Source organism: Dendronephthya gigantea, unplaced genomic scaffold, assembly GCF_004324835.1.
Source record: "Dendronephthya gigantea isolate DGI-Jeju-01 unplaced genomic scaffold, DenGig_1.0 000192F, whole genome shotgun sequence".
Taxonomy (NCBI): Eukaryota; Metazoa; Cnidaria; class Anthozoa; order Malacalcyonacea; family Nephtheidae; genus Dendronephthya; species Dendronephthya gigantea.
The window spans coordinates 251,068-277,115 of NW_021163202.1; the positions used below are offsets into that span (position 1 = coordinate 251,068).

Below are 26,048 nucleotides of genomic sequence, written 5' to 3' on the forward strand. Positions count from 1 at the left end.
ATTTATCTACGTCCCAGTCTTATCTGCCAAGAGTTGTGGTGCACAGCTTTGGCAAATTTTCCGATGCGCGATTCGATTTCGCTCGCATGATACTGCAATTCCTCCAAGAGGAACAAATAAGCCGTTGTTTTCATGCTGTTCGATTAAGTTTAGATTGAATTGGGGTAAGAATATATTTAATACATTTAGATTCTGGTCCTTTTTTAATAACATCGCTTCTATTTCGCTGTTTAACAAGATGATGTGGTCACCTCTATATTTTTTAAAGTACAATGTGCTTTTGAATTTCGCGATCGAACATTTAGGTTCGCAAGGCATCTAAATGCGAATATGAACTGTATTGTTTATGTTCAGAAGCTCTATATTAAAGACTGGCACGTGCGCCGGCCGAGTTAACGCCAGAACAGGCGTCTGATTGAAATCAGTTATATTTCAATATTTGTTTTCTATTGTTTAAATAACTTTCAAACCATTTTTTGGCCACTCCCCTAATACCATAATATATCAGAATATTGTGATACCAAGAGAGTATTTATCTTCATCAATTGCATCATTAATTTTATCAATAAAGTCAATTAATGCATGCTCTGTTTAACTCTGTTTCCCAAATCCATATTGATGTTTTGATAAAATTCTATTTTTATCAATAAATTTTGATAGTCGATTAGTCATAAATTTTTCTAACAATTTTGTTAAACAAACAAGAACTTATATTGGTCGGTAATTTCGTCACTTCATTTCGTCATTAGACTTGAAAATTGGTGTAATGAATGCGATTTTTAGATTTTCTGAGATGATTCCAGTCGTAAATGTTCGATTGAAAATGTGTGTTAATTAAAAAAATGGTTTAAAGATTTCTCTAGCTACCAGTTTTGTAATGCTTGTGCTAATACCATTATATCCGCAACTTTTTATATCTTCATGTTTTTTCGTCCCCACACTTTCTTCAGATATTATGTATTGGATCCACAACACTATATAGACTAATGTTGGAAATTCTGTTTGTTTCGATGCGCTCGCAACACTATTCACAAATTTGTTGAGTTTACATTATTTTTCACTCAAAATATAGACAAAGTCCTTAAATCTTCGCTATCACTTCGCAAATCAATTTACTATACGTTTCCTACCTGATTATATAATTTTGTCATCTACTTTCTCATTGGTTGCTGCTAATTAACTACTCATGGTACTAAATTCCTAAAGTATTTAACACTTTGTTGTCGACAACTGTTAAGATAATGTAGTGTTGAGCAGAACGTATGGGCCGTGCGCTGGGAATCGTTGAGCTCGTGGACGCACTAATAATACTCGCTTAGGTATTTATCATTAATATTCGCATTAGCATAATTTAACCATAGTCTATACCACGTTGGAAAAACGAGGAATAGGTTGTGTTGTGTGCCCTATGAAACAAAAACAGGTAAAAAAGCGATATAACATAGTGTTTAATTGTATTATAGGAAGGGAATACATTATACATTCCTATAAGATCTAGATCTATGATTTTAAATATTTATTTATCTAAAAAAATTATTGGTTATATGTAATCCACAACAAAGAAGTCTTTCTATGCCATGGTCAGCCCACAAGTGCAAGTTCGGTGTACGTTGATATGTTTCAATTTTAGAAAATTTATTAATCTCTCATATATACAAGACATCAACAAAAGAGAGTAATCGTAAAAGGGAAAATATCTTATCTTATACATAATTAGTGTGCATGCTACTCTACTTAAAAAAATAACAAAAAAAACCCATTAAACTACATCATGTAAGCCTTATTTTGATGATTAGAGACATGTGAATTGCCTGGAGCAGAAGATGACTTTTTGTTGACATAGCAGCGCATGCATGATACTAATGCAGTGATTACAATGGTAAGAAGTATAGCAGCAACAGGAATACCAATCGCAACTGCATAGAGCTTTAACGCTTTTTTGTCGTCTGTAATAAAAAAATACATAAAAGTTAAAATTTGTATGCATTGATCGAGGCAAGGAGCGAGTGGCTAAATAGTTTTCTTATTAAGGTTTTGTTTTTAGCTCGAGGGACGGGGGAGAGGCGAAATATACGTGGTGTCCGGAATGGATAAAGCGGGGAGAAATCCGGTGGAATATATGTATCTCTGGGCGTCGTTTAACGTCAATTTATTTTTGCACTAAAATGAAATACGCCTACATCTATGAGTTATTGTTGAAATAATTCATAATATATTGGTAAATTGTTTCTAGTATACTCTTTTAGTATAAATCGTCATCTTTAACAGTTAGGAGCCTACCGTCATCGTCATCAGTCTTGCATTTTTCTTCTTGTTTATTTTGGCCCAATTGCTGACAATGTCCTTCTTTTGAACATGTTCGATTTCGCTCTCTCATTCCCTTTTCACCTTTGCCGATGCAAACACTCCATTCGCTCCAGGGCAGATAGTAACCTAGTTCAAAATAATAAGATATGTAATAATCAGGGCACAAGTGACAGTCATTTTTCGGCTATGTATTTTGCTAAATATACATACAGAGCGAACAAATCGCAACAGGACTAAATTTATCGCATTGGCAGCCCAACACAAAACGTTAGCTGTATGTATGTATGTATTTAATTTCTTTTAAGACGCTAACCCCATCAGCTATATTGCTGATTTTTGTGAGGACCGCGGCCGGGCGTCTATTTAACTATTTACAGGTAAAAACAAAATAATCCAAAAAAGAAATGGAACAGCTAATTAACGAATTAACACAAAAACAAAGATAACTATTATTTACAACAATAGCTAATTAAATGAGTCTTTTGAAACAAGATATCGATTGAGCAGACTTAGCCTCAATAGAAAGACTATTCCACAATACAGCTCCATTATATCTAAAGCTTCTTTTGAGAAATTCTTTCTTAGGTTTTAGAAGTGAGAGATCTGTATCATAGCTCCTGAGGTGATAGTCATTTTCATTACTGCTTCGTGCAGAAAAGAATTCTCGAAGACAAAGGGCGGTGCCATTATTAAGAATGTTGTATACCAGCTAGAACCGTCTTATTATACGTAAATCTGTTTTCAAGATTTTTCCAATCAAGCCGATCAAGCAGCTCAGAGGAGCTGGTATCATGACTTTATCTCGTCAACACCATCGCGGCTCTATTTTGGAATTTCTGTTGTTTTTCTTTTAGAACGATGCCACAATAATGCCACAAAGGGGAGCAATAATCAAAATATTGCAGAATTAATGCTTTATAAATGGTGTGCAAAGTTTGATTTGGAACAAATAGTTTTGTTGATTTCAATACTCCTATCCCATCACCAACCTTTCCACTGATTGCATTAATAAGAACTTCCTAACTTCCTATTTTATCGTGAGCCTATAAACATTAGTTCAGTTTTTGTTGTATGATGTTGAAGTTTGTTATCCGAGAGCCATTTATACTAATATTTTTCAAATCAGAATTTAATAGTTCCACCATGCAGTTCATCATAGTTATCCGATTAGGCAAATACCTGTGTGTCATTCGCTTATAAACCGGAGTTGTGGATTTTAAGTATTGCCGGTGGCAAATGTATGATGTATAATAACAAGTACGATTGTACTATTGGACCAGGAACTGGTGTGGTTTAGATTCAATCTTTCTCTCCAGGATGAGATTTCAAATATCTATGGACCTAGGCAATCTTGCGAATGGTTATGTTAAAATTGTCGTTTTTCTACATTTTCTCGTCTGCAAAGACACTTAAAATGTGCCCAGTTGCACATCTATGTCCTAATCTATGCCGCTGTGGCTGGTGAGAAGCTAGCGTTGCGTGCACCGTGCCACTGTCATTAGAGTCCTTTTTTATGTATGCTGGACAAAGCCTAAACAAATAAATAAAAAATAAGTAATGCCCCAGAGAGAAACGCATTCAACGCAATGGTCCTATAGTCATGAATATATATTGTGTACAAAACAAAGAAAATACACGACCTTCTGGCTTGAACTCATAGTATATGAATATTGATAATATTAAAATTTGCCTCCTGCCACAATCTGACATGGCTTGCAAATCTTCTCAAGAATATAAGCACAAACAATTTAACTCCGTAAGTCGATAGAAAATAACCTTTAACATAGTTGTGTAAGGTTTTATCACGATCTGGTGCGAAATGACGGAGCCTTAGCCATTTGAACTTGCTTCAGTTATGCATACTAATATTGAATATAATCTATACGGATTACTACGCTACAATTTTGAGTTGCTTCTAAATTTCTTTAAAATAAAAAAATTAAAATTATAACTCCGTCAATCGATGGGGAATATCGCTAAGGATAGTTGTGCGAAGTTTAATTTTGATCTGATGCGAATTGACGGAGCCTTAGGCTTTTTTAAAGAGCGTCACCCCCTAACAACAACAACAACAACAACAACAACGACAACAACAACAACAACAACAACAACAACAACAACAACAACAACAACAACAACAACAACAACAACAACAACAACAACAACAACAACAACAACAACAACAACAACAACAACAACAACAACAACAACAACAACAACAACAACACAACAACAACACAACAACAACAACAACACACAACAACACACAACAACAACAACAACAACAACACAACAACAACAACAACAACAACACAACAACACACAACAACAACAACAACAACACAACAACAACAACAACAACAACAACAACAACAACAACAACACAAACAACAACAACAACAACAACAACAACAACAACAACAACAACAAGATTAGCCGCGTGTGGGGACCAGTTCCTGGTCCAAAAACATCAAGGGACCAAGAATGGACCTCTGCGGCACACCACTTTTTATCGATTTAGAAGTTGAAATATAGTCATTTACACAGCAAACTTAATTGCTGTCGATTATGTTACACTGCATGAAAAACCGCGTATTCACAGGTGAATACGTGCGAATATGAGTTCGAATATGGTCCATATTCACACGTATTCACAGATATTCACTGTGAATATCCTCGGAATATTGGGGGTATTCCGATGTGAATACCTGTGAATAAAACACACCGCGTATTCTGACCTAGAATACCTTCGAATACTCTGTGAATATTTTTCAAGACCTAGTATTCACACTTCGGCATAGAAAATGCGATTGTACGCATGAATACGGGATAATCAACGAGTTATATTGTGTAAATATTGCAGGAAATGCGTTTTACCACGGAATAGGCAAAGGTTGTTTCAGTTCAATGCCGGTGTCAACTGTTATCCAGCATTTCTTCTCATCACGGTCACAAATTGAAATTGCACTTGATTTGTTTAGGCGACAGACAATAAAGACAATAAATGTTACCAAACGCACGATGATTTTTATTTGATTAATTTTTTTGCTGCTGCAGGGATGTCGAGTATCGTATATCCTCAGTCGATGAGCGCTGAGTAGCCTCGTAAGTCGTAAAAAAGCTGTATAAAAAGAGAAATATCCATCAATTTCTTTAATTACCTGTGTAAAAGAAGTTATATATAAAAAAATACTTTTGTTTTTGCTTGGATACGTAAACACATGGGTAGAAAGTTGATGATTCTGTATCGTCAAAAGCATCCGTAATATATACAGTTCAGTGTTGGGAAATCGTAGGAAATTTCCTTTGGGAAATTTCCTCTTCGACATGTTAGTGACAATTTTTGCGCCAAGGAATTGCGGCGAAATTGCGAATAAATGGCGAAATTCGGAGGTCGTATAACAATAACAAATAAATGTCTTTAAAAAACGATAACATGGCACAAATGTCAATTGGTTTCAACCAGGGCGCTTATATATAAATGCGTGGTTTCAACAGAAGTTCAAGCTGTTCAACTTTGAATTGTTAAAGATGTTCGCGATGCCCCAAAATAATTCTTGTGGCGGCGCTAAAATCAGGTAAGTTATTTTAATAACAAGAGTTATGTCATACTATAGTCCTGAAACAACACAACACAACAACAATAGTGCGAGGCCAACGCTTTTACGGCTGGGCTCATCACTTTTTTTGTTTTTATTAATATAAATAGATTACGATTGTGTTTATTGTAGCTAATTTGTACACAGCTAACTGTACCTGCTTGTAAATAAATAAATTGTATGATGGTTTTCATCAATCCTACCTCCATCACACACTAATTATAGTAGGTACAAATGTTTGCCATTTCAAAGCCATACTCAATACAAACAAAATTTAAAAGTTTGCCAATACTGAAAAGGGACATTACTTTCTTACCTACCACAAATATTCAGAAAGCTGCTGTAATCATAACTTTAACATAACATAACCCTTAGATAGACGTTTCAAGATGCATTGAAATGAGGTGCATTGGTGCATTTCATGAGGGTTTTTTATATTTTAGGCAAAATTTATATATTATAGATATATATTGTTATATAATTGTCACAGAATAGCTAATGATTGATTGCCAAAAGATTGAAATCTTAACAATCAGCTGCCCAAAGACAGAAATCTTAACAGCTTAGAAACCAAAGCCAGACTGTGTTTTTTAGTTATATAATACATATTTTTTAACAAAATAATGGCCTATATTTTTCCTTTTAGCATATATGAATTATATTTACACTAATATTTACCACAGAATAGCTATTGAACTGGTTGCCAAAAGATAGGAATCTTAACAACCAGCTGCCCAAAGACAGAAATCTTAACAGCTTAGAAGTTCATGCTAGACTGTGTTTTTAAGTGAAGCCTTTTAACATTACCCTCATCATAATTTATAACTGAGACTGTTTACTGATTTGTTTGCAATTACTTTTCCGTACATAAATTATAATCACAATACTTAAAGAATATACCATTAAAGTGTAGATGAGTTTACTACAGCTTCTCGATGTTTGCATACTAGGAGTAGCTATGTGTATATACAGCTTTAAGTTCATGGAAGAATTTGTTTCCATTTTTACCCTAATTGATTAGCTTCCAAATTATATGAATGGTGTGTACATTGTACATATACATTCTCCTAGGAATATTATAATTTCATTACACTGCATAAATTCTATGCACAACAATAAAAACAAATGGCCATGCATGCAACATCAGCTTTTACCATTATCATTAACCTTTCGGATAATAATCTTATAGCTTAAGAAAGTTTGCTATGTATTTTGTTCAATAATTGCTTTAAGGTGGTTTTAATTGTTTTTAGCCATCAGGGGTTGCAAGATTGAGAAAATTCCCAAAAGAGTTGGCCTTAACTTTGCTAAAGATGAAGAGGATTTTTCACCCAGTGAAAGAAGTTCCTGATTCATTATCTGCTCACCTATAGTTTTTAATATCTTACCAAGTGAAAAAACATCACTTGCTTTGCTCAACAATTTACTATTAAGTATAATTTCTGACATACTCCAGGAGCAATGTTTCATATATACTAAAACAACATTGCTTATAAATTAACAATCAGCTGATGAAAGATTGAAAATCATAACAGCTTAGTAGAAGTTCATGATAGGCTGTGTTTTTGCTACATATTTTTGAACAATTTGTGATGTTCCAATAATATTTTATAAAATGTGAAATGTTGTAACCCATCACATGTACATGATCTGTTAAGGACTGTATAAATTTAAATAATTGACTGAAATCTTAGTATTGCATTTGATCAACCTTGATAAAACACATTAACTGTGGATAAACCTACCATTGCAATGTGTATGACTGCTATGCAAATTAACATGGCAACCTAAAGATTATGCATGTTTGTTCATATTGATATTTCCTTAATGGACAGACTTGAGGGACAATAAATGCCTAAACATTCGCACAGGCTGCGAACGCATAACCCATTAACCTCTTATCACCAGGTAATTTGTTAATAAAATGTTGAGATTACTCCCAACATGGTCATAGGGTATAGTCTATAGGCCGGCTATTGAATTCAACTGCACGATATTTAGTCACTCACCGAAGAGGTCCCTTACGCACAAACAGTATATGCGTTTTCGGTTTTGAACAATAAAAAATCCTTGAAATACGGTTAATATTCGTTATCATTTTACACGTATTAGCGAACATAAGGTGCTGTGGAAATCGCGCCATGCAATCTCATTTCTATTTCGCGCATTTTCTTCATCAGACTTCGTGGGAATCGTAGCATACAAATACTCGCCGGCATGCTCTTTAACTGCGACCAGAGCTTCCAGACTTTACCAAGCCCTTGGCATCCTTCACTCTCTTCCCTTATTTATAAGCGCCAAAAAGATTTCTTACAGCCACAAACGCACGATCTCCTCGTTCAATGTTTATTAAACTCGAAAGCGCGCTTTTTGGTTTTTGCGCCAAATTATTTATAAAATTCCACTTCAATTTTTCAGCATTCAAAATAAAGTTTAAAAATGTCAGCTGATGAATTTATTTTGTGGAAACACGGATTAAGTGAGAAGTGAGATATTCCAAGTGTGAATATTGGTCAGAATACGCGGCATATTCACGGCGTATTCACACTTAGAATACTGAAGAATACGATGCCGTATTCACACTAATATTCCATGTCGGAATACGCTTGCAATATGTGTTTTATTCACACCCGTATCCACATGTGAATACCTTGGAATACGGCGCTTTTCATGCAGTGTATTGTAGGAGGTAAACCAGTTCAATTCATTTTCACGAATACCAAACTGCATGGTCCTTCTTGATGAACGGTTATATCAGAGAAGTGAAAGATTGTGTTGCTTTTTACATCATCTTGATCTATTACATCAGCGGAGGTATGGTGGTCTTCTTCCACCCTGAGTGCAATGGAGGGACCAATATTAACGAAGTAATCATTGTGTGTTATATCCCGCGCGGCAACGGCTGTGTGTTATATCCCGCGCGGCAACGCAACTGTAACTCCATACGTTCCGCAATGTTTACCGAAAGTTATATAATTTTAACTTTTGCAAAGATTGCTGAAGATATCGTATTACATTGTGACCTTATGATCTCAGCCAATGAAAATCGCCAATTTCGTACGAACAATATAGAGAGCGCAAGCTTTTTAATTATAAGCTCGCGAAAAACACGCGTTGCATGATTGGTGTATAACCATTAAATTATTTTTGTTTAGCAATATGGATTGCATGCTTGGCATTTTCATGATTAGCATTTAAACAGCTGGCTTGATATGAGATTGGCTGACTGACTAAAGGACCTCGTTGTTGGCTTAATTATATCCCCAAAAAAAGTCGCTATACACGAACTGTTGTTTGTCTAAATTATTATCCTATTAACGGAATTACTTATCGCAATCGCAGATATCTGTCCTGGCACTGTTTGCCGACCTCAGGGTCAATGTAGTAACCATTTTCAAACACTTCGGTCAAATTTTACAATTAGTAGGTTTAGGTTAATAATGATTTATTTCATCAATACCTATCACTTATTAGTCCCATTAAGGAATTCAAGCATACGAGGCCGCAAACAGTTGGCGAGTTAGAAGTCCACGCTTATTTAACTATGCTAAAAGTTGAAGGCGGCTATGTACTGGTATATGTAGGAAATGTCCATAAGCATAAATACGGTACACGTTATCATTATATAGGTGCCTACCGTCATTCAAATCGGCCTTACATTCTTCTTGTTGTGTATTTTCACCCAAATGCAAACAATGACCTTCTTTTGAACATGTTCGATTTCGTTCTCTCATTCCCTTTTCATCCTCCCCGATGCAAACACTCCATTCGCTCCAGGGCAGATAGGATCCTAGTTCGAAGGAATGAGATATGTAATAATTAGGGCACAAGTGACAGTCATTTTGCGGCTATGTATTTTCCAAAATATATAAACAGAGCAAACAAAATCGCAACAGGAAAAAATTCATCGCATTCGCAGCCAGACACAAAACGTTTGCTGCGTGTCATAATCTACCTGCCTGCGCGGCAGCGCAACCTTAACACGATACGTTCCGCAATGGTTCCGAAAGTTAAAATTATTTAACTTTCGCAAAGATTGCTGAAGATATCGTATACATTGTGACCTTATGATCTTAGCCAATGAAAATCACCAATTTCGTACGAAAAAAATAGATAGCGCAGCCTTTTTTTAATTATCAGCACGCGAAAACACGCGTTGATAGTCGTATTGCCATTACATTTTTTTTGTTTACCAATATGGGTTGCATGCTTAGCATTTTCATGTTTAGCATTTAAACAGCTGGCTTGTTATGAGATCGACTCACTAGAGTACCTCGTAGTTGGCATAATTATATCCTCAAAAAAGTCGCTACACGAACTGTCGTTTGTCTACATTATTATCCTATTAACGGAATTAGGAGCCATTCGCTCCATGGCAGATAGGAACCTATTTGAAAAGTAATGAGGGCTTATCACATGCATAGATAGCTAATAACATCTCACAAACCTTTTGCTCATCAAATTATGTGTATATATTTTAGCTTCAATTAACCCAAATATTATTAATGGCCGAAGAAACCCACCACATGTTTCATTCTTGAGAAATCCAGGTCTGATGCGACCTTCACAATCTGTGCACGAGGAGTTGTCGCCATCACAATCACCACAAAAATCTACTTTTTTTCCACTGTTCTCGACCCCATCACAACCAAAGAAAATACGCTTGGCAACTGCAAAATATCACATTTTTGTCTTATTACCGAGGAAAATAATACAATGCAATACTTCGCATGATGACAGGCCGGTCAGATGTAAGCTTTTCGGGCCGGTTTTTCGAAAGCGTTTAGCTGAAACCGTGGATAAGTTAAAAACAGAAAACCCATATATCTATTAATTTATTGAACAACTGAGCTGAAATATTTCGATGTAAATAGACTAATTGTCATTGGCTTATCCCTCGTTAAGCTAAACGCCTTTCGAGCAACCTGCCCCTGAACTTGCTGACCGCGTTATTCTGTTAAACAGCAATTAATAAATAATGGAAATTGCACTGAGTGAAGTTCAATTTTGTGTAAAATCAAACGCGTGATTACAAAATCTTTGTAATCACAAGTTTGATTTCACACCAATTGATGGGAAAATGAATCAACTATCGGTCCTCCGGTAGGAATGGAACCTATTCTTTTCCGATGCCAGTGCAATGCGAAGAGAAAGCGTAATTAATGTGTATTCAACATACACTTTACCGTATTCTCAATTTTTATTCGTTAATTTACCTGCTGTAAACGGCGTGCAAATAACACTCTGAGCATGCGCATTTGTTAAAGATGTTAGGGAGTTTTCCCTTTCAATTAAGGCGTTTTTGTGATGTTTTTATTAATCTTTCGGCTGCTTTCGTCTGGTGTGTCAATTAAGGTGTTTTGGCGATGTTTTCATAAATCTTTCGGCTGCTTCCGACACAAACCCAGGTAAAAATTTAGTTTTTTCCAAACCTTTGGAAATTTATTTTATTTTCCCTGTGTATATATATATATATATATATATATATATATATATATATATATATATATATATATATATATATATATATATATATATAGACTACAGTACATGTGATGTGATGCCGACTGAAAAGGAAAACAACCCTTCAATTTGGCACACAAACATGACATGGATAGTAAAATACTCATAACCAAAACATCATATCATTCTTTAATTTGAATTTGCATTTAATATTCCTTTTCCCACAATATTATATTACAGGGCCGGTGTATAAAAAAAAGGTAATCCAACTTTGGTGCACTATTAATATTGTACGTGCTACTTATTCTATTAACGTAACTACTTATTTTATTAACGAAATTTTTTCACATTTGGAATGGTTAGGCTTTTAACTATCGAATAACATGTTTTTAATACCAAATGGTGAGAAAATGAGCAAATAGGAGGCTGATAAAAAGTGTTAGTCAAAATCGCATATTTTCACCTCTGAGAGTTGGCACTAAAACCATTGAAAATTATCTCCCTTTGGGACTTAATTGGAGAATTTTGCTTCTGAATAAACTACCCGCATATGCATATTAAGTAGCAATAAATCACATCAGGAGAACAATCCAAGCAATGCGGCGGCGATGAAAATTTTGGTCAAAAAAACATAAATTATGCACCAAATATATATCGCTTTTGCACAAATAAGAGCAAGAAAAATGAAATACGTTTTCAAAACTTGAGACGAAATAGTTTGGAAAAAACTAATTTTTAGCTGAGTTTGTGTCGGGCTTTTCCGTATTTCCCTCGCGAAAGCAGCCGAAAATATTGAAAGCCAAAATTTCCTAACCTGATAATTATGATCACACTGATGAAACCAAGCATAAAGGTATCGAAAAATATGTAAACCAAAGACGAAAACTGGGACATAAAACGCCGAAAAGCTTTGTACTGCAAAAAATACAATTTTTTTTTCATCATGAGCCTCGTTACCATGTTGCACGAACGCGCGGTTACTAAGTTTCGTAAGTGGTCTATGGGCGCTACTTATAGCAATTAAGTCGCAAGAAAAATTCTACCGTGTAGCATGGCGATTAAAAATTAATAATCTAAAATTATATTGGCTGAAATTAAGAATGTTAGTTGAAGACTAGTTCATATTAATTTTCTCACCAAGTTTTGACGCATTTGCTCTTTTCTGTATTTCATTAAAGGATTGCAACGTCGCCTCACCAACATCTCTTTTACCTGTTACAGCAATATCGAACAAACATTCCTCATTTTCGCCGCAAACACTCCTTGCGTCTTGTTCCAAAGCAGGACTGGTAAACAACGAGTTTGTCTCATCAAGAAAGACCGGTATGAAGCTGGAATTTGTAAAACTGTCGTAACTCTTTCCGACATGATACGTAAAAATAGTCTGGTTCCTATCCACCATCCCTGTATATAGATATGAATTGGAAAAATATTTAGGTATTATAAATGTTTCTTTCATATGTGATGAAATTACTTTGGTAATTTAATTGTTTAACAGTACGTACTGTCACAGGTATTTGGGATATATTATGGTGAGCTGAAAGCAGCCACTGACTAATGTGAAAAAAGACATGGAATAAATCGATTCCTTTTCGGATTCTGATAACTCACGGAGAATGTAGAGCTGATTTTCAAAGCTTTACTCAAATAATATATTACATGTCATTTGATTCAACTAACAGGAAAAAGATACGAGAAAACTACGACTTCAGGAATAAGAACTTACATTTCTGGCCAAATTCATTGTGAATTCTTCGATAACTAGAATTTGTATCAATGAAACTGCCATTAGGCAATAGAAATTCCTGATCTTTGTCATCGTTCCAAAACCCAAGAAGACCAGCAGTTTTTCCTAAATATAAAGGACGCAGAAAATGGTCGATTTTCACTCCATTTTGCACGTTAAAAAAGATAGAACATCGCAAGTGATGAAGTGGGAAAAGCAGTATGCCGCTCAATTGGTTTAGGTATAAATCTAGGCATATATATATATATATATATATATATAATTATATATATATATATATATATATATATAATATATATTTATATATATATAATATAATATATATAATATATATATATAATATAATATATATAATATATATATAATGTATATTATATAATTACATGCAATGTCAATGATAGAGTTGAGTCACGGTAAGTTCATCACTATAATAATTGATTCTCGTAAGCAGAAAATGCACAATACAGTAATATCATCTGATTTTACGCTGTAATTTTCAACCGATTTCTGGTTGGAGGAAATTTTGCTAACAACTTCGTTCACTTAACAGTCAACGCTAGTAAAATTTCACAAGGCGGTAGTGGAATTCAGTCAAAACGTCTTCTAAACCGGCGTGTAGATCTAAATAGTCCTCCATTTAAAAGAAACCCAGACATTTTTTTAATATTATAATAAAGAAATAATTCAGGCTGGTTTCCTGAACAGCATATATAGATATATAAAAATGAATTACAATGCAGATATATTACACCAATTGAGACGACTAGAACGAATCTCACTATCGAAAGTACGTCAAAAACTAAGGTCAACTGCCACGATTCCTGATGTCAAGGCCACCAATAAATCATCCTATAAAGCATGGGGCATCGCCAGAAAAAGTGGGTGGGCATATCTTCGCGTCCTCATAAGCAATTGCCACCGCATACTTAAAAATCTAAATAAAGATTCCTTAACGCTAGGAGACGTTACAAGATATTGTTGAAGACGCAGGTTTATTGAGTCTACATCAGGCAATAGCGAGTCGATGCTATCATCTGCAAAGCATTACAAAGGAAATACACCTAGCAAAGTTCCTTCAACTAACACGTAACGATGACTCCTGTCAAATTCAAAAGAAATGGATTGTAAACCTGTCGGGAAGGAAATTAAACGAGGATGAAATCAGCTTGCTAAGAAAAAGATTGAACTACGTAAGCACCCCAAATGAAATACCGAAGAAAGAAATCTTAATTATAGCCTCAGTTGAGCAAGACATATGTGAGGGGTATAGACATTTGCAGGAAGCACCCCTTCCTCCCTAGTTAGTTTTGTCGCGTAAGAGTGGTCACGTGACGATGGGAAGACACGTTGTTTTGAGAGAGCCAAACGTTATGGTTTCGTTTTAAACATTTGTGTGTTTTAAACACTGTAATCTTTCAATAAACGAGTTCAAATTTATTCTACTGGTGCTATTGTTAAGTGGGGCACTGGTAACATTTTGGCGATCCTGCCAGGACTGCTCTAAAAGACATTTTAACGTTGAAAATAGTGGGCAAAGACGTGGACATATTCGGTCGAGGCGTGCGCGTGAGTACAAGTCATATTCTGACGTTCATAATATAAAAAAATACGGGTTTTATGACTTAATGAAGGCGCATTACTTGTCGAAGTGAACAATATGAATCGGCTTACGCGTTAAGGGACTGTTTCAGTGTGTATCTGTGGTTAGTCTTTTACACTTCACGATGGCGGCCGTTGATGAGGAAATTGAAGCATTACAGTTGCAACTAGAGTCGGAAGTTTGTGGACTTACAATGGAAGCACTAACGGAATTTGCCCAACACGTAGAAGCCAATACCGAGGGACTAAGACGAATCCAGTTGTCGAAGGGAGTTCGTCAGAAAATTGAGACAAATCTAACAGAAGCGGAGGACAAGAGAGCACTACTTACAGGCTATCTTGCGTTGGTGACACCGGAACCACCCCAACTAGAGATACCAGATGAAGCGGAGGAGAACACTCAGGGGAATGAGAATGGAGCATTAGCAAAGGAAACTGAGTCTGAGAAGGGCTCAAAAGATCTGGCTAATAAACTAAATGTTGATCTGGTAAAAGCATTGAAGCGCGACTTTAAAATTATTGGAGTTATTGGTGGAGATAAAGAAAAGGATAGTTTGTCATTTGTGAGCCTCACCAGACAGATTGAGACTGGGATTAAATCAGGTTATAAGGAGTCTGTGGTGGTTGAAGCAGTTATTAGAGCGGTGAGTCCAAGTTTGAAGTTACGGTCGTATTTGGAAATGATGAATGATATGTCATTGGTCCGATTAAAGCAAATTTTACCGGCGCATTTCAAAGAAAAATCTGGTACGGAAGTTTATCAAGAACTGGCTTCATTGTGCCAAGGCCTAAAGGAGTCAGCGCAAGAGTTCTTAATAAGAGCTATGAATCTACGTCAACAAGTTATTTTTGCCTCTCAGGCAGATGATAGTGTGGTCAAATATGACAAAACATTGGTCCAGTCCTTGTTTTTGCATGTTGTAGAAACGGGGATGCAGCAAGAATCAATACGGGCCAAGTTACGCCCTCTTTTGGAAAAACCGTGGGTCAATGATGAGGAATTAATGGAAAAAGTTAATGAGGCGGTGTCTGCAGAAACCGAGCGACACAACAAGATGGCTGGGGCTAAGAAGAGTGCTCAACTTAACCAAGTTATGACCAATCAGGAACGTGGGTGTACCACTCAACACGAAAGCGAAGATCCAGTCTATACTAAGAAAAAAACTACAAAACCAAAGAAAACCTATTAAGTGGGGAGAAAGATAAGCTGGAATCAACGCTGGAATCGGTCCAATCTGATTTGGCTTCACTGAAAGAAGCATTTAATCGGTCACAAGAAGGTGAGGAGCAAGTTGATAAGGGACAATCACGGAATCCACAAAGACGACGGAAAGTTCTTTGCGGCTCGTGTCAACAGGCTGGCGAACAGGTATGTGATCATTGCTTTAAGTGTGGGTCAAGTGAACACTTCTCAAGGGGGTGCAAGAAGAATCAGGGAAACGAGAAACGGCTACGACCAAGGCAAGGGGAGTAGCCCAGGAAACTGGTTTGTCCCATTCTTGTACATTTTGTAAAGTGAATGAAACAGATACTTCGTTTAAACATTGTGGCAAGTGTAAATTTTTCAGATATTGTTCGCAATCTTGTCAGCAAAAACATTGGAATGAACACAAAACATTATGTAAAGAGTTAGCGGACCTGCATTAACAAAGATTAAGAGAAAACATGATTGACGATATTGTCTATGCATGTCACCTATCACCGAGAGAAAGTTCGGTAGTAACACGGTTGGTCGGAAGAAAGTGTACTGTACAATGCGCATTGAATGGGGACAACCGCCCTCTGGGACACAGGCGCCCAGGTGTCAATGGTTTCTAGGGCTTGGCTCCAGGAACACTTGCCCCAAGCAAATATTCAGCGAATAGCGAAACTCCTTGGTGTCAACGAACTAGAACTTAAAGCCGCAAATGGGACGGCATTAGCTTATCACGGTTGGACAGAGATTGATTTTTCGCTCCTGGGGAAAGAGAGTAATGTGGGACTAAAGGTGCCATTCCTAGTGAGTAAAGATGATCTAAATTTACCAGTCGTGGGATATAATATAATTGAGGAAATCTCAAGAGAATACAGCGCAGAAGTTAATCATGCTGACCACACCCCGTTGCTGGATGCGTTATGTGCAAGCCTAGTGGATATCGAACGAGCTAAAATAGAAGCCCTAGTGGCATTTCTTCAATCGGACAGATTGTGTGACTTGTGTAATGTCAAAACAACTAAACGAGATATATTAATCCAACCAGGTCAATCAATAAAAGTAGCTTGCCACGTTGATGTTGGGCCCTTGGAAACGCGAGTTCCTGTGTTATTTGAACCGAATCCAGAGTGCCCTTGGACTGATGGGCTAGAGGTATCGGAAACATTAACAGTCATATCAAAAGGAGCACGAGTAGCCATTCAAGTAAACAATCCAAGCAAGCACGCTATTCTATTAAAGAGGAGAACTGTCTTAGGAACGCTTCAAATGGTCAGATCAATAAATTCGATGGATGTGACTCGGATTGAGAACACTGAAAACAATGTAGAAAAGTCTCAGTGTAGTGAGACGAGAACAGAAGCCAAGGTCAATAACATTGGGACTGAGAAAGTACAAAAGGAGAACCCAAACTCGGATGGTTTGCCTAACGTGAACCTGGAAGGACTGACACACAAGCAGAGGGTAAGAGTACAACAAATGTTGCAAGAAGAAAAAGACTCATTCTCAAGAGAAGGGAAAATTGGGGACGCCAAAGGTCTACAAATAAATGTGAATCTCAAAGACTCTATTCCAGTACAGAAGAATTATACGTCTATACCGAGACCGTTATACCCAGAGGTCAAACAGTATGTCGAGGACTTACTAAATAGAGGATTTGTACAAAAAATCTCTTTCATCATATTCGTCACCAGTAGTGTGTGTGAGAAAAAAAGATGGGTCCCTGCGGTTGTGTGTGGACTACCGACAACTTAATAAGAAGACAGTACCCGATCGTCATCCTTTACCAAGAGTGCAAGAAACTTTTGAGAGCCTTGGTGGGAATAAGTGGTTTACGGTTCTAGATCAGGGAAAGGCGTACCACCAAGGTTAAATCCATCCAGAAAGCAGACACAAAACAGCTTTTATCACCCCGTGGGGCCTATTCGAATGGGTCCGAATCCCCTTCGGACTGAGAAACGCACCGGGAGAGTTTCAAAGATTTATGGAACACTGCCTAGACGATCTTAAAGATGACATTTGCATCCCGTATTTGGATGACATCATCATAAATTATTTAGTAAAACGTTCGATGAACACGTCGAGCATGTTCGTCAGGTGCTACAACGATTACGTGCCAACGGCGTTAAGCTGAAACCTGAAAAATGTAATTTTTTCAAAAGGGAAGTGAACTATTTGGGACAAATTGTCTCATCCGAGGGATACAGAATCGATCCAGAAAAGACTGAAACAATTACAGCATTGAAGAAAGCCGAACCGAAGACAGTCGGTGAAGTACGGAAACTTCTGGGACTTCTCGGGTACTATCGGAGATATATTAGGAACTTTGCACAAATCGCAAGACCACTATTTGACTTGTTACAAGCTTCGCCAGATATCAAATCTAACCCAAGGAAGGCGAACAGCAACGTACCATCATCACAACCAATTCTGTGGCAAACCCAACACCGAGAAGCTCTTGGAGAGCTCCTCGAGTGCCTCATTAGCCCACCGATCCTTGGTTACCCAGACTATAGCCAACCGTTTGAGCTACACACAGACGCATCACTACTGGGACTTGGGGCCGTGTTGTATCAGCAGCAAGAGGGAAAGATGCGAGTGATAGGGTATGCATCAAGATCCTTAAACCCCGCAGAAAAAAATTACCACGCAGGGAAATTGGAATTCCTCGCAGTAAAGTGGGCTGTATGCGATTATTTTCGGGACATTTTATACTATGCACCAAACTTTACGATTTATACGAATAATAACCCACTCACATATGTACTATCAACAGCTAAGTTAAATGCGACCGGTCATCGGTGGGTATCGGAACTGGCTGATTTCACGTTCGATATTAAATACCGTCCGGGTCGAAAGAACCAAGATGCAGATGCTCTATCTCGTATGCCAATAGAGTGGACAAAATATAGGGAAAAGTACGCTGAGGAGATACCCTGCGAAAACATTAAAGCGGTAATCACGGGTATTACTGCACAACAACTTGGAAACGCTACATGGGTTACAGCTCTGACGATCGATGAAAACCTTGTGAACGTCGAGAACGAGTTCTTCAATAAAGATGTGGGTGCGTCAGGTCTTGGTAGCGAAGCGATTTTAAAAGCACAAAAGGAAGACCCATCGATCGGTAGGGTACGATCATTCAAAGTTGATGGGCATCGTCCATCGGTTCAAAATGAATGAACGTCCAAACACCAAAACTCTCCTGCGGCAATGGCACAAACTCAAGATCGGAAAGGATGGAGTATTACGTCGCGAAAGTGGTATAAACAAACAACTGGTCTTGCCAAGGAAATTCCACCCTACGGTATACAAGGAAATACACGTAGACATGGGAAATTTTTAAGGGCGGAGAGAGTGGTGCAGTTAGCAAGAGAAAGGTTCTATTGGCCTAATATGGAACGTGATATAACACATTTCGTTACGAATATTTGCGAATGTCTCAAACAGCGTAAACCCCCTCGACCAACCTGTGCACCAATGTGTAGCATAACAACTAGCTCCCCGTTTGAATTGATATCAATTGATTACATGCACCTCGAGAAAAGTTCTAGTGGACATGAGTACGTATTGGTTATCGTCGACCATTTTACCCAGTTTGCCCAAGCGTACCCTACAAAAAATAAATCCAGTACAACGGCGGCAGAAAGACTGTATAATGACTTTATTCTCCGTTTTGGTTTCCCGTTACATATATTACATGATCAAGGCAGAGAATTTGAGAACAATCTATTTCGCCAGTTAGGAAAGCTCACCGGAATCAGACGACGTCGAACAACGCCCTATCACCCACAGGCCAACGGTAAAGCGGAGAGATTTAATAGGACGTTACTGGCCATGTTGAGAACATTACCAGAAAATCAGAAAAGCAAATGGCATGTGTCAGTAAATAAAGTTGTACATGCGTACAACTGTACGGTGAATAACGCTACGGGATTGTCGCCATTCCTTTTGCTGTTTGGCCGACCTCCACGGTTACCAATAGACCTCCTTTTTGGAACATCACCTACCTCTACCACAGGAAACCATACTCAGTACGTGTAACGATGGAAGGAATCAATGAAAGAAGCTTACGCGAAAGCGATGGAAAACAGTCGAAAATCTGCGGAAAGAGGAAAAAAACATTACGATAAGAAGATCCGTTGTACAGAATTAAGGCCAGGGGATCGAGTCTTGGTCCGGAACCTCTCGGAACGAGGGGGCCCAGGAAAACTCCGGTCCCATTGGGAAGATCAGGTACATGTGGTGGTGGAAAAGAAAGTGGAACTGCACGTATTCGTAGTCAAGCCCGAGGGACAAACCATGAACAAGACAACAACCCTTCATAGAAACCTCCTTCTTCCCTGTGACTTCTTGGCCTCAGATAATTCAACAGAATTCGCACCAGTGTTCAACCCTCCGCGAGCGCAAAACAAACAGAATGTTCAGGATAGTGATGGGAAGCTGAAGAATCGAAGGATAAGGACATATGCGGCCTTACTCCTGCTCAGATGGGGGATAGACAGACAGATCCGGTCAACCTGGAAGGACATTTTGATTTGGGGAACAACCGGCCACAGCTGGGGTGACTCATGAAGTACCCGAGTCGGAAATATCAGAAGAACTGGGTGAGAATCACGGACAAGATATCGATGAACCAACAGAAGAGGCAGAAACTTCAAGTAATACGACTAATGAAGATGTAGCAGAGAGAGATGCGCTTCGACGATCATCTCGGACGCGACGACCACCTATATGCTAAATTACGATGTGATGGGTAACCAAACCGAGTTTCCACCGGGCCTATCGAGTGTTCAGACGACAAACGGATTCTTCCCACCACAAGAAATGAGTTGGCTTCCCGTTCCACCATACCCGATCTTACCCATGATCCCATATCCACCTCTCGCCAATTATTACCTAACCTATCCAACCTCTACGCCCAACTTTCCTACTCCTGCCTTTTACCAGCAACCGCCGGTATACTATGGTTATCCATAGCAGTTGGTTTATCAAATACTTTTAAAATGGAAAAAAAATTAAGGAGAAAAAAAAATAGGACTCGTTACTGCATATATCATGTAAGGAAATGAAAAAAAAGGACAGATTCTTTAATGTAAATAACGTAATACTAAGTTACGAGAGAGGGACGGCGCTAGTTTGAATAAAACCTGTAAGATTTATCCAGGCTTGATCACCCTAAATAATCTTAGATGCATGGTTTGTTATGTAGCGTGCGAGTGAACACATTTTAAGTGGGGGAGAGTGTGAGGGGTATAGACATTTGCAGGAAGCACCCCTCCCTCCCTAGTTAGTTTTGTCGTGTAAGAGTGGTCACGTGACGATGGGAAGACACGTTGTTTTGAGAGAGCCAAACGTTATCATGGTTTCGTTTTAAACATTTGTGTGTTTTAAACACTGTAATCTTTCAATAAACGAGTTCAAGTGTGGGGGACTGGTAAGTTAAGTGGGGCACTGGTAACACATACAAGATCTACTTAAAGAAGCACAAAATGAGGTAAGAGCTAACATCTATTCCATCTTGAAACAAGCTTGACGCGCGGTGAGAAGAAAGCATTGAAAGATCTCAAAACTGATAAAACCATTTTAGTAACAAAATCTTATGAAGGAAATTCCGTGGTTGTAATGAGTAGGGCTGTATATCAGAGTCAAGTGACCAACATGCTTGATCACCAGAATATCTACAAACGCATTACTGATAAGCGAAGGAACCCAACATCCAAAACTGAAATAGACTTGGAAAAACTTTTAAAAGAGCTAAAACGAGCGGGGCACTTGTCCGATAAGGAATATTGGCAATTAAAACCATTGGACCCTCTCCCGCCACATTCTATGGTCTACCCAAAATGCGCAGTGTCTCTTACATGCAGCGGTGATCATTTTACGCTTGTCAGGCTCCTTTACGCCCAATAAACAATACTGTTGTTATTGCAACAATTCCAACAATGTGTAACCATACGTCCTGTGTCCCAAGTGCAGGAGTCACCATTGCGCTCTGGTGATAGCCGGGAGGGCACATTGTTTTACACATGTTATATATATATATATATATATATATGTTATATATAACTCGAAGTCTAATTAGAATTGCATATGATTACATTTGCATAGGATTTCAATCATGTTACACAACATATGCAATATTAAATAGATTTCGAGTATCTACAGGGTGTATCAAAAAAAATGTTCCAAATGTAAAAATTCCGTTTTTCAGGATATTTTTCAGAATTTGGCAAATTTTTGTGTTCCTAGAGATAGTTAAGACTTATGTGGTTTGCCTAGGCCAAGTTTGGTTTTTCATTAACAAAATTATGTTACCGGGGGGGTGGTTCCTTTCCACTGATATTGAGAGGGCTTGCGCGCAAAAATGTGAAGCTGAAATTGAGATATTATTTAGCTGTCTAAAAGTAGGAAAGCTTTTTAATAAACTGTCAAAGTTTCAGGAAAAATAATGCTTACTGGGAGCAACGCGCGACCTCTAAAGGTGACAAATATTTCATTGCGCGCAGTGGATTAAATGCATCGTTGACTTTAGCGTGACCGATCTCATACAAGGTAGGCAAATGAATAAATTAAAGCGAGAAACTGAACACAAAAACAAAGCGATTTATTCGTGATGTTAATCCTCAGCATGTCCACCATTTCATCCTAAGCAAACTGCGGCTTGTCTGAGCATACTAAACACTGAACAGCGAACCATTTGTCTGTCCATTCGCCTAGATTTGCCGGTGGTAGCGTATAGGTGATTTGCAAGAAAGAATTTCGAACGAAATGGATAATTTGAGGCAGGACAGACAAATGTGGTTCGCCGTTCAGTGTTTACCATGCTCAGACGAGCCGCATTTGCTTAGAAAGAAATGGTGGAAATGTTGAGGATTAACATCAAGAATAAAAATCTTGTTATTAAATCGTTTCGTCTTCTTGTTCAGTTTCTCGCTTTAATTTATTCATTTGCCCAGCCTTGCATGAGATCGGTCACGCTAAAATCAACGATGCATTTAATCCACTGCGCGCAATGAAATATTTGTCACTTTTAGGGGTCGCGCGTTGCTCCCAGTTTGCATTATTTTTCCTGAAACTTTGACAGTTTATTAAAATGCTTTCCTACTTTTAGACAGCTAAATAATATCTCAATTTCAGCTTCACATTTTCGCGCGCAAGCCCTCTCAATATCAGTGGAAAGGAACCACCCCCCGGTAACATAATTTTTTTAATGAAAAACCAAACTTGGCCTAGGTATACCAGATAAGTCTTAACTATCTCTAGGAACACAAAATATTGCCAAATTCTGAAAAATATCCTGAAAAACGGAAATTTTACATTTGGGACATTTTTTTTTATACACCCTGTATATAGTTTAGCTATTTAAGAAACTAAGAAACTACGGAGCTGAACTTATTATTACCTTTGAATCTTAATGGTACTGAAATTTGATAGTTAAGAAAATCTTCGACAGATGTAACAACAACGGCTACTCCTGATGTAAAGTATGTACCAAATTTTGACTGATTTTGTTTAACAATAAAGACGCCGGTGAAGTCTAATCTTGTTTGTTCGTCAAATTCGACATGTTCACCATTGACTAACACGTCTACCCTGCGCCGGTTGTTAAACTCGAACTAAAATGAAAACATTGTAAGTGAAAATATTTTAAGGAAGAAAATTATAAAAGATTATAAATCGTGGAAAAATTGAAAAAAGAGTTAGTCAATCGCAAATCATTTTCAATTTGCTTTCATACATATATACGCAAGATTGGTCAAAATTGATTGTGAAGTCTGGCAAAAATAAGCGTTTGTCTGACAACAATGCAATAGTGAACATGTGTCACCAAGGTGGACGAGAGAGAAGTGTTGACACGTTTGTTGATATTTTCTTTTCACTAGTACTGTCTTATGCAATTTGTAGTATGAACTATATATATAATGTAGTATATGTATTTTATTATTTCTAGTGAATTTTTGCATCAGAGTTCATGAAAAAATAAACGAAACGTACTCTGAAAGTTTTATATACTTCATTTTTCAAACAACCTTCTAACAACCAGTTTATTAAACTTGCGAAGAAACACAAAATCGTGTCTTGATCTTATGAATGTAACATTAGTGCATGTGCACAAACCTGCACTATATCACTCGTTGCTCCCTTGATGACAAATGCTGTGAGAGCTGTTGCTCTTGTTGTTCCTCCATGGTTATCAAGTATGGGTATCATTCTTCCTTGAAACTCGAGATCCGAGCCATTGTTGACTTTGAGAAGGACATATTCACCATAACCATTGAATGTGTAGAACGTTCCGTCAAATGTGGATAAGTGAGGATCACCTCTTGTGCCAGCTAAATAGTTGCAACAAATTCACGAAATTCTCAGACATCAAAATAATTTTCCCGCGACCGCAATATATCACAGGCATGACATTTCAATTTGTGTTTGGGTGCACTGCATGTGATCTACATTTATAAGTGGAAGAAATCTTGCTTTCAGGAATAGATTATTAAAATTATAGAATTGCTGTATCCTTGTTATCGGTGAACTATTTTGAATTATTTTACATATATGCCTGGCACACTACTTGTGTCAAAAAATTACAATATTTTTTGTTTTCATAGTTTTTGCATTGTATTGTGATAACGTGTTTTCATAGTTTTTGTATCATTGTGTTTATGTCCCTTCGTCTGTGCAGTTTTCTCATGTATTATCTTATACCTTCCTATCTGTCATTAATTTACATATGTAAATAAATTATACCAGTTGGTTGAGGTATGAATCGTAAACCATCATCGGAGGGTCTTGCATCATAATATTTACCACAGTTGTCAAAGAAAGAAAGTTTACAGCATGCTAACCAAGGTAGCACATCTCGTCCGAAGTGGCCCAACAGACTCTTTTCTGGAGATACAATATCAATTGTACCACCACCAGGAGGTCCAACCAACAGAAAGATACCTTTATAACAACATTGTTGACCAGCACCAGATTCACTAAAGTAGAATGTTATTTCATAGTAAACATGACAGAAATGAATAGTTCGTTAATAGGTCAAGATATTGAAATCAATTGCGTTTCAGTTGATAAATTTTTAACTATAAGGCCAGGTATGTAGGATAAAAAACACATGGCGAAATGCGAATAGCGGCGAGTATTGCGATATAAAGATATTTGCATTGCGAATAGGCGAATGTCTCGCGAATTCATTAACTTGAAGCATACTCAAATTGCATGAATATAAGAGTGTTGTAAGGAATGGATCCTCGTTAATGTATACTATCGAGATTTTGACGCAATTGGTTGGGACTGTATGATTATTATTCCGTTAAAATCAATTTCAGAAAAGTTCAGCCCGAAAGAACATTCCGGAAAACTAATAAATGGTGAAATTTGTTGTTCTCTTCTTTCTCCGTTCTTCTCTTTTGTTCAAATATTCGTCGTTGCTGTCCCTGTCTTTGGTCATTGGTTTTGTAAGGTTGATCTTCTCCAACGTTTCATATGCTTTTTACTCCGCTAGTCCACTGAAGGTTCTGCTGCTGTGCGTCTCCTTTCATAATAAAATTTGAAGGAATCTTGAAGACGCCCTATGCAAGGTGGTGTCATTCATATAATCCGATCAGCGTTGTAGGTAGTGTGGGTTGCCGTCAGAAACTCGTTCCAGCTCTCATACTTTGTTTACTTAAGGGCGGTGACGCGCTAGTCGAGTTGGTCTTTTACTTAATCGATCACTGTTAAAACTTGTTCACAACTTAAAATATTTATCATTAACTTATTAAAGTACAATTATCAAAGTATTACTTTGTGAACCATAACCTATTTTACTAATAATTTCATCGAATTAAGCTTTTAATGACGTAAGGCTTCTAGCGCTTAGCCGAGCAAAATATAACGAAAAAATGATTGACACAATCTAGTATCCGCCTAGAACTTATGTTCTTGAGTCGTGACACTTAAACCTTGTACGACACACTATTGTTTCGGAGGAAATCCCATGGGCTGTCACCTCATGACAGGAAAAGTAATTTTGTGATTCCGAAGGGTCATAATAATATTTACTTTACACGTCATTTTATGTGACATGTTCCCCAAGTAATTTCCTCATCTATATTTACCTTCTACTTCTTAACAATGCTAAATTACACTATATATATAT

The 26,048-nt window shown here is 37.4% G+C and overlaps 1 protein-coding gene and 1 long non-coding RNA gene across 2 annotated transcripts in view; one reads left to right on the plus strand and one right to left on the minus strand.

Moving 5' to 3' along the window:
• Positions 1–1,472: 1,472 nt before the first annotated feature.
• LOC114538970 (sushi domain-containing protein 2-like) overlaps positions 1,473–26,048 on the minus strand; it is a 64,127-nt gene continuing 39,551 nt past the window's right edge. The window contains exons 10-18 of the mRNA XM_028559812.1: positions 24,656–24,888; positions 24,029–24,243; positions 23,313–23,526; positions 13,096–13,221; positions 12,507–12,773; positions 10,430–10,576; positions 9,544–9,696; positions 2,281–2,433; positions 1,473–1,946 (exon numbers count right to left, since the gene is read on the minus strand). Of these exons, the coding sequence (XP_028415613.1) occupies positions 1,765–1,946; positions 2,281–2,433; positions 9,544–9,696; positions 10,430–10,576; positions 12,507–12,773; positions 13,096–13,221; positions 23,313–23,526; positions 24,029–24,243; positions 24,656–24,888 (1,690 nt within the window). The 3' untranslated portion in view covers positions 1,473–1,764. The remainder of the gene's footprint in view (positions 1,947–2,280; positions 2,434–9,543; positions 9,697–10,429; positions 10,577–12,506; positions 12,774–13,095; positions 13,222–23,312; positions 23,527–24,028; positions 24,244–24,655; positions 24,889–26,048) is intronic.
• Positions 5,791–7,189, plus strand: LOC114538963. Its single transcript, XR_003688833.1, has 2 exons — positions 5,791–5,885; positions 7,160–7,189. It is a non-coding gene; the product is annotated as an uncharacterized LOC114538963 (long non-coding RNA).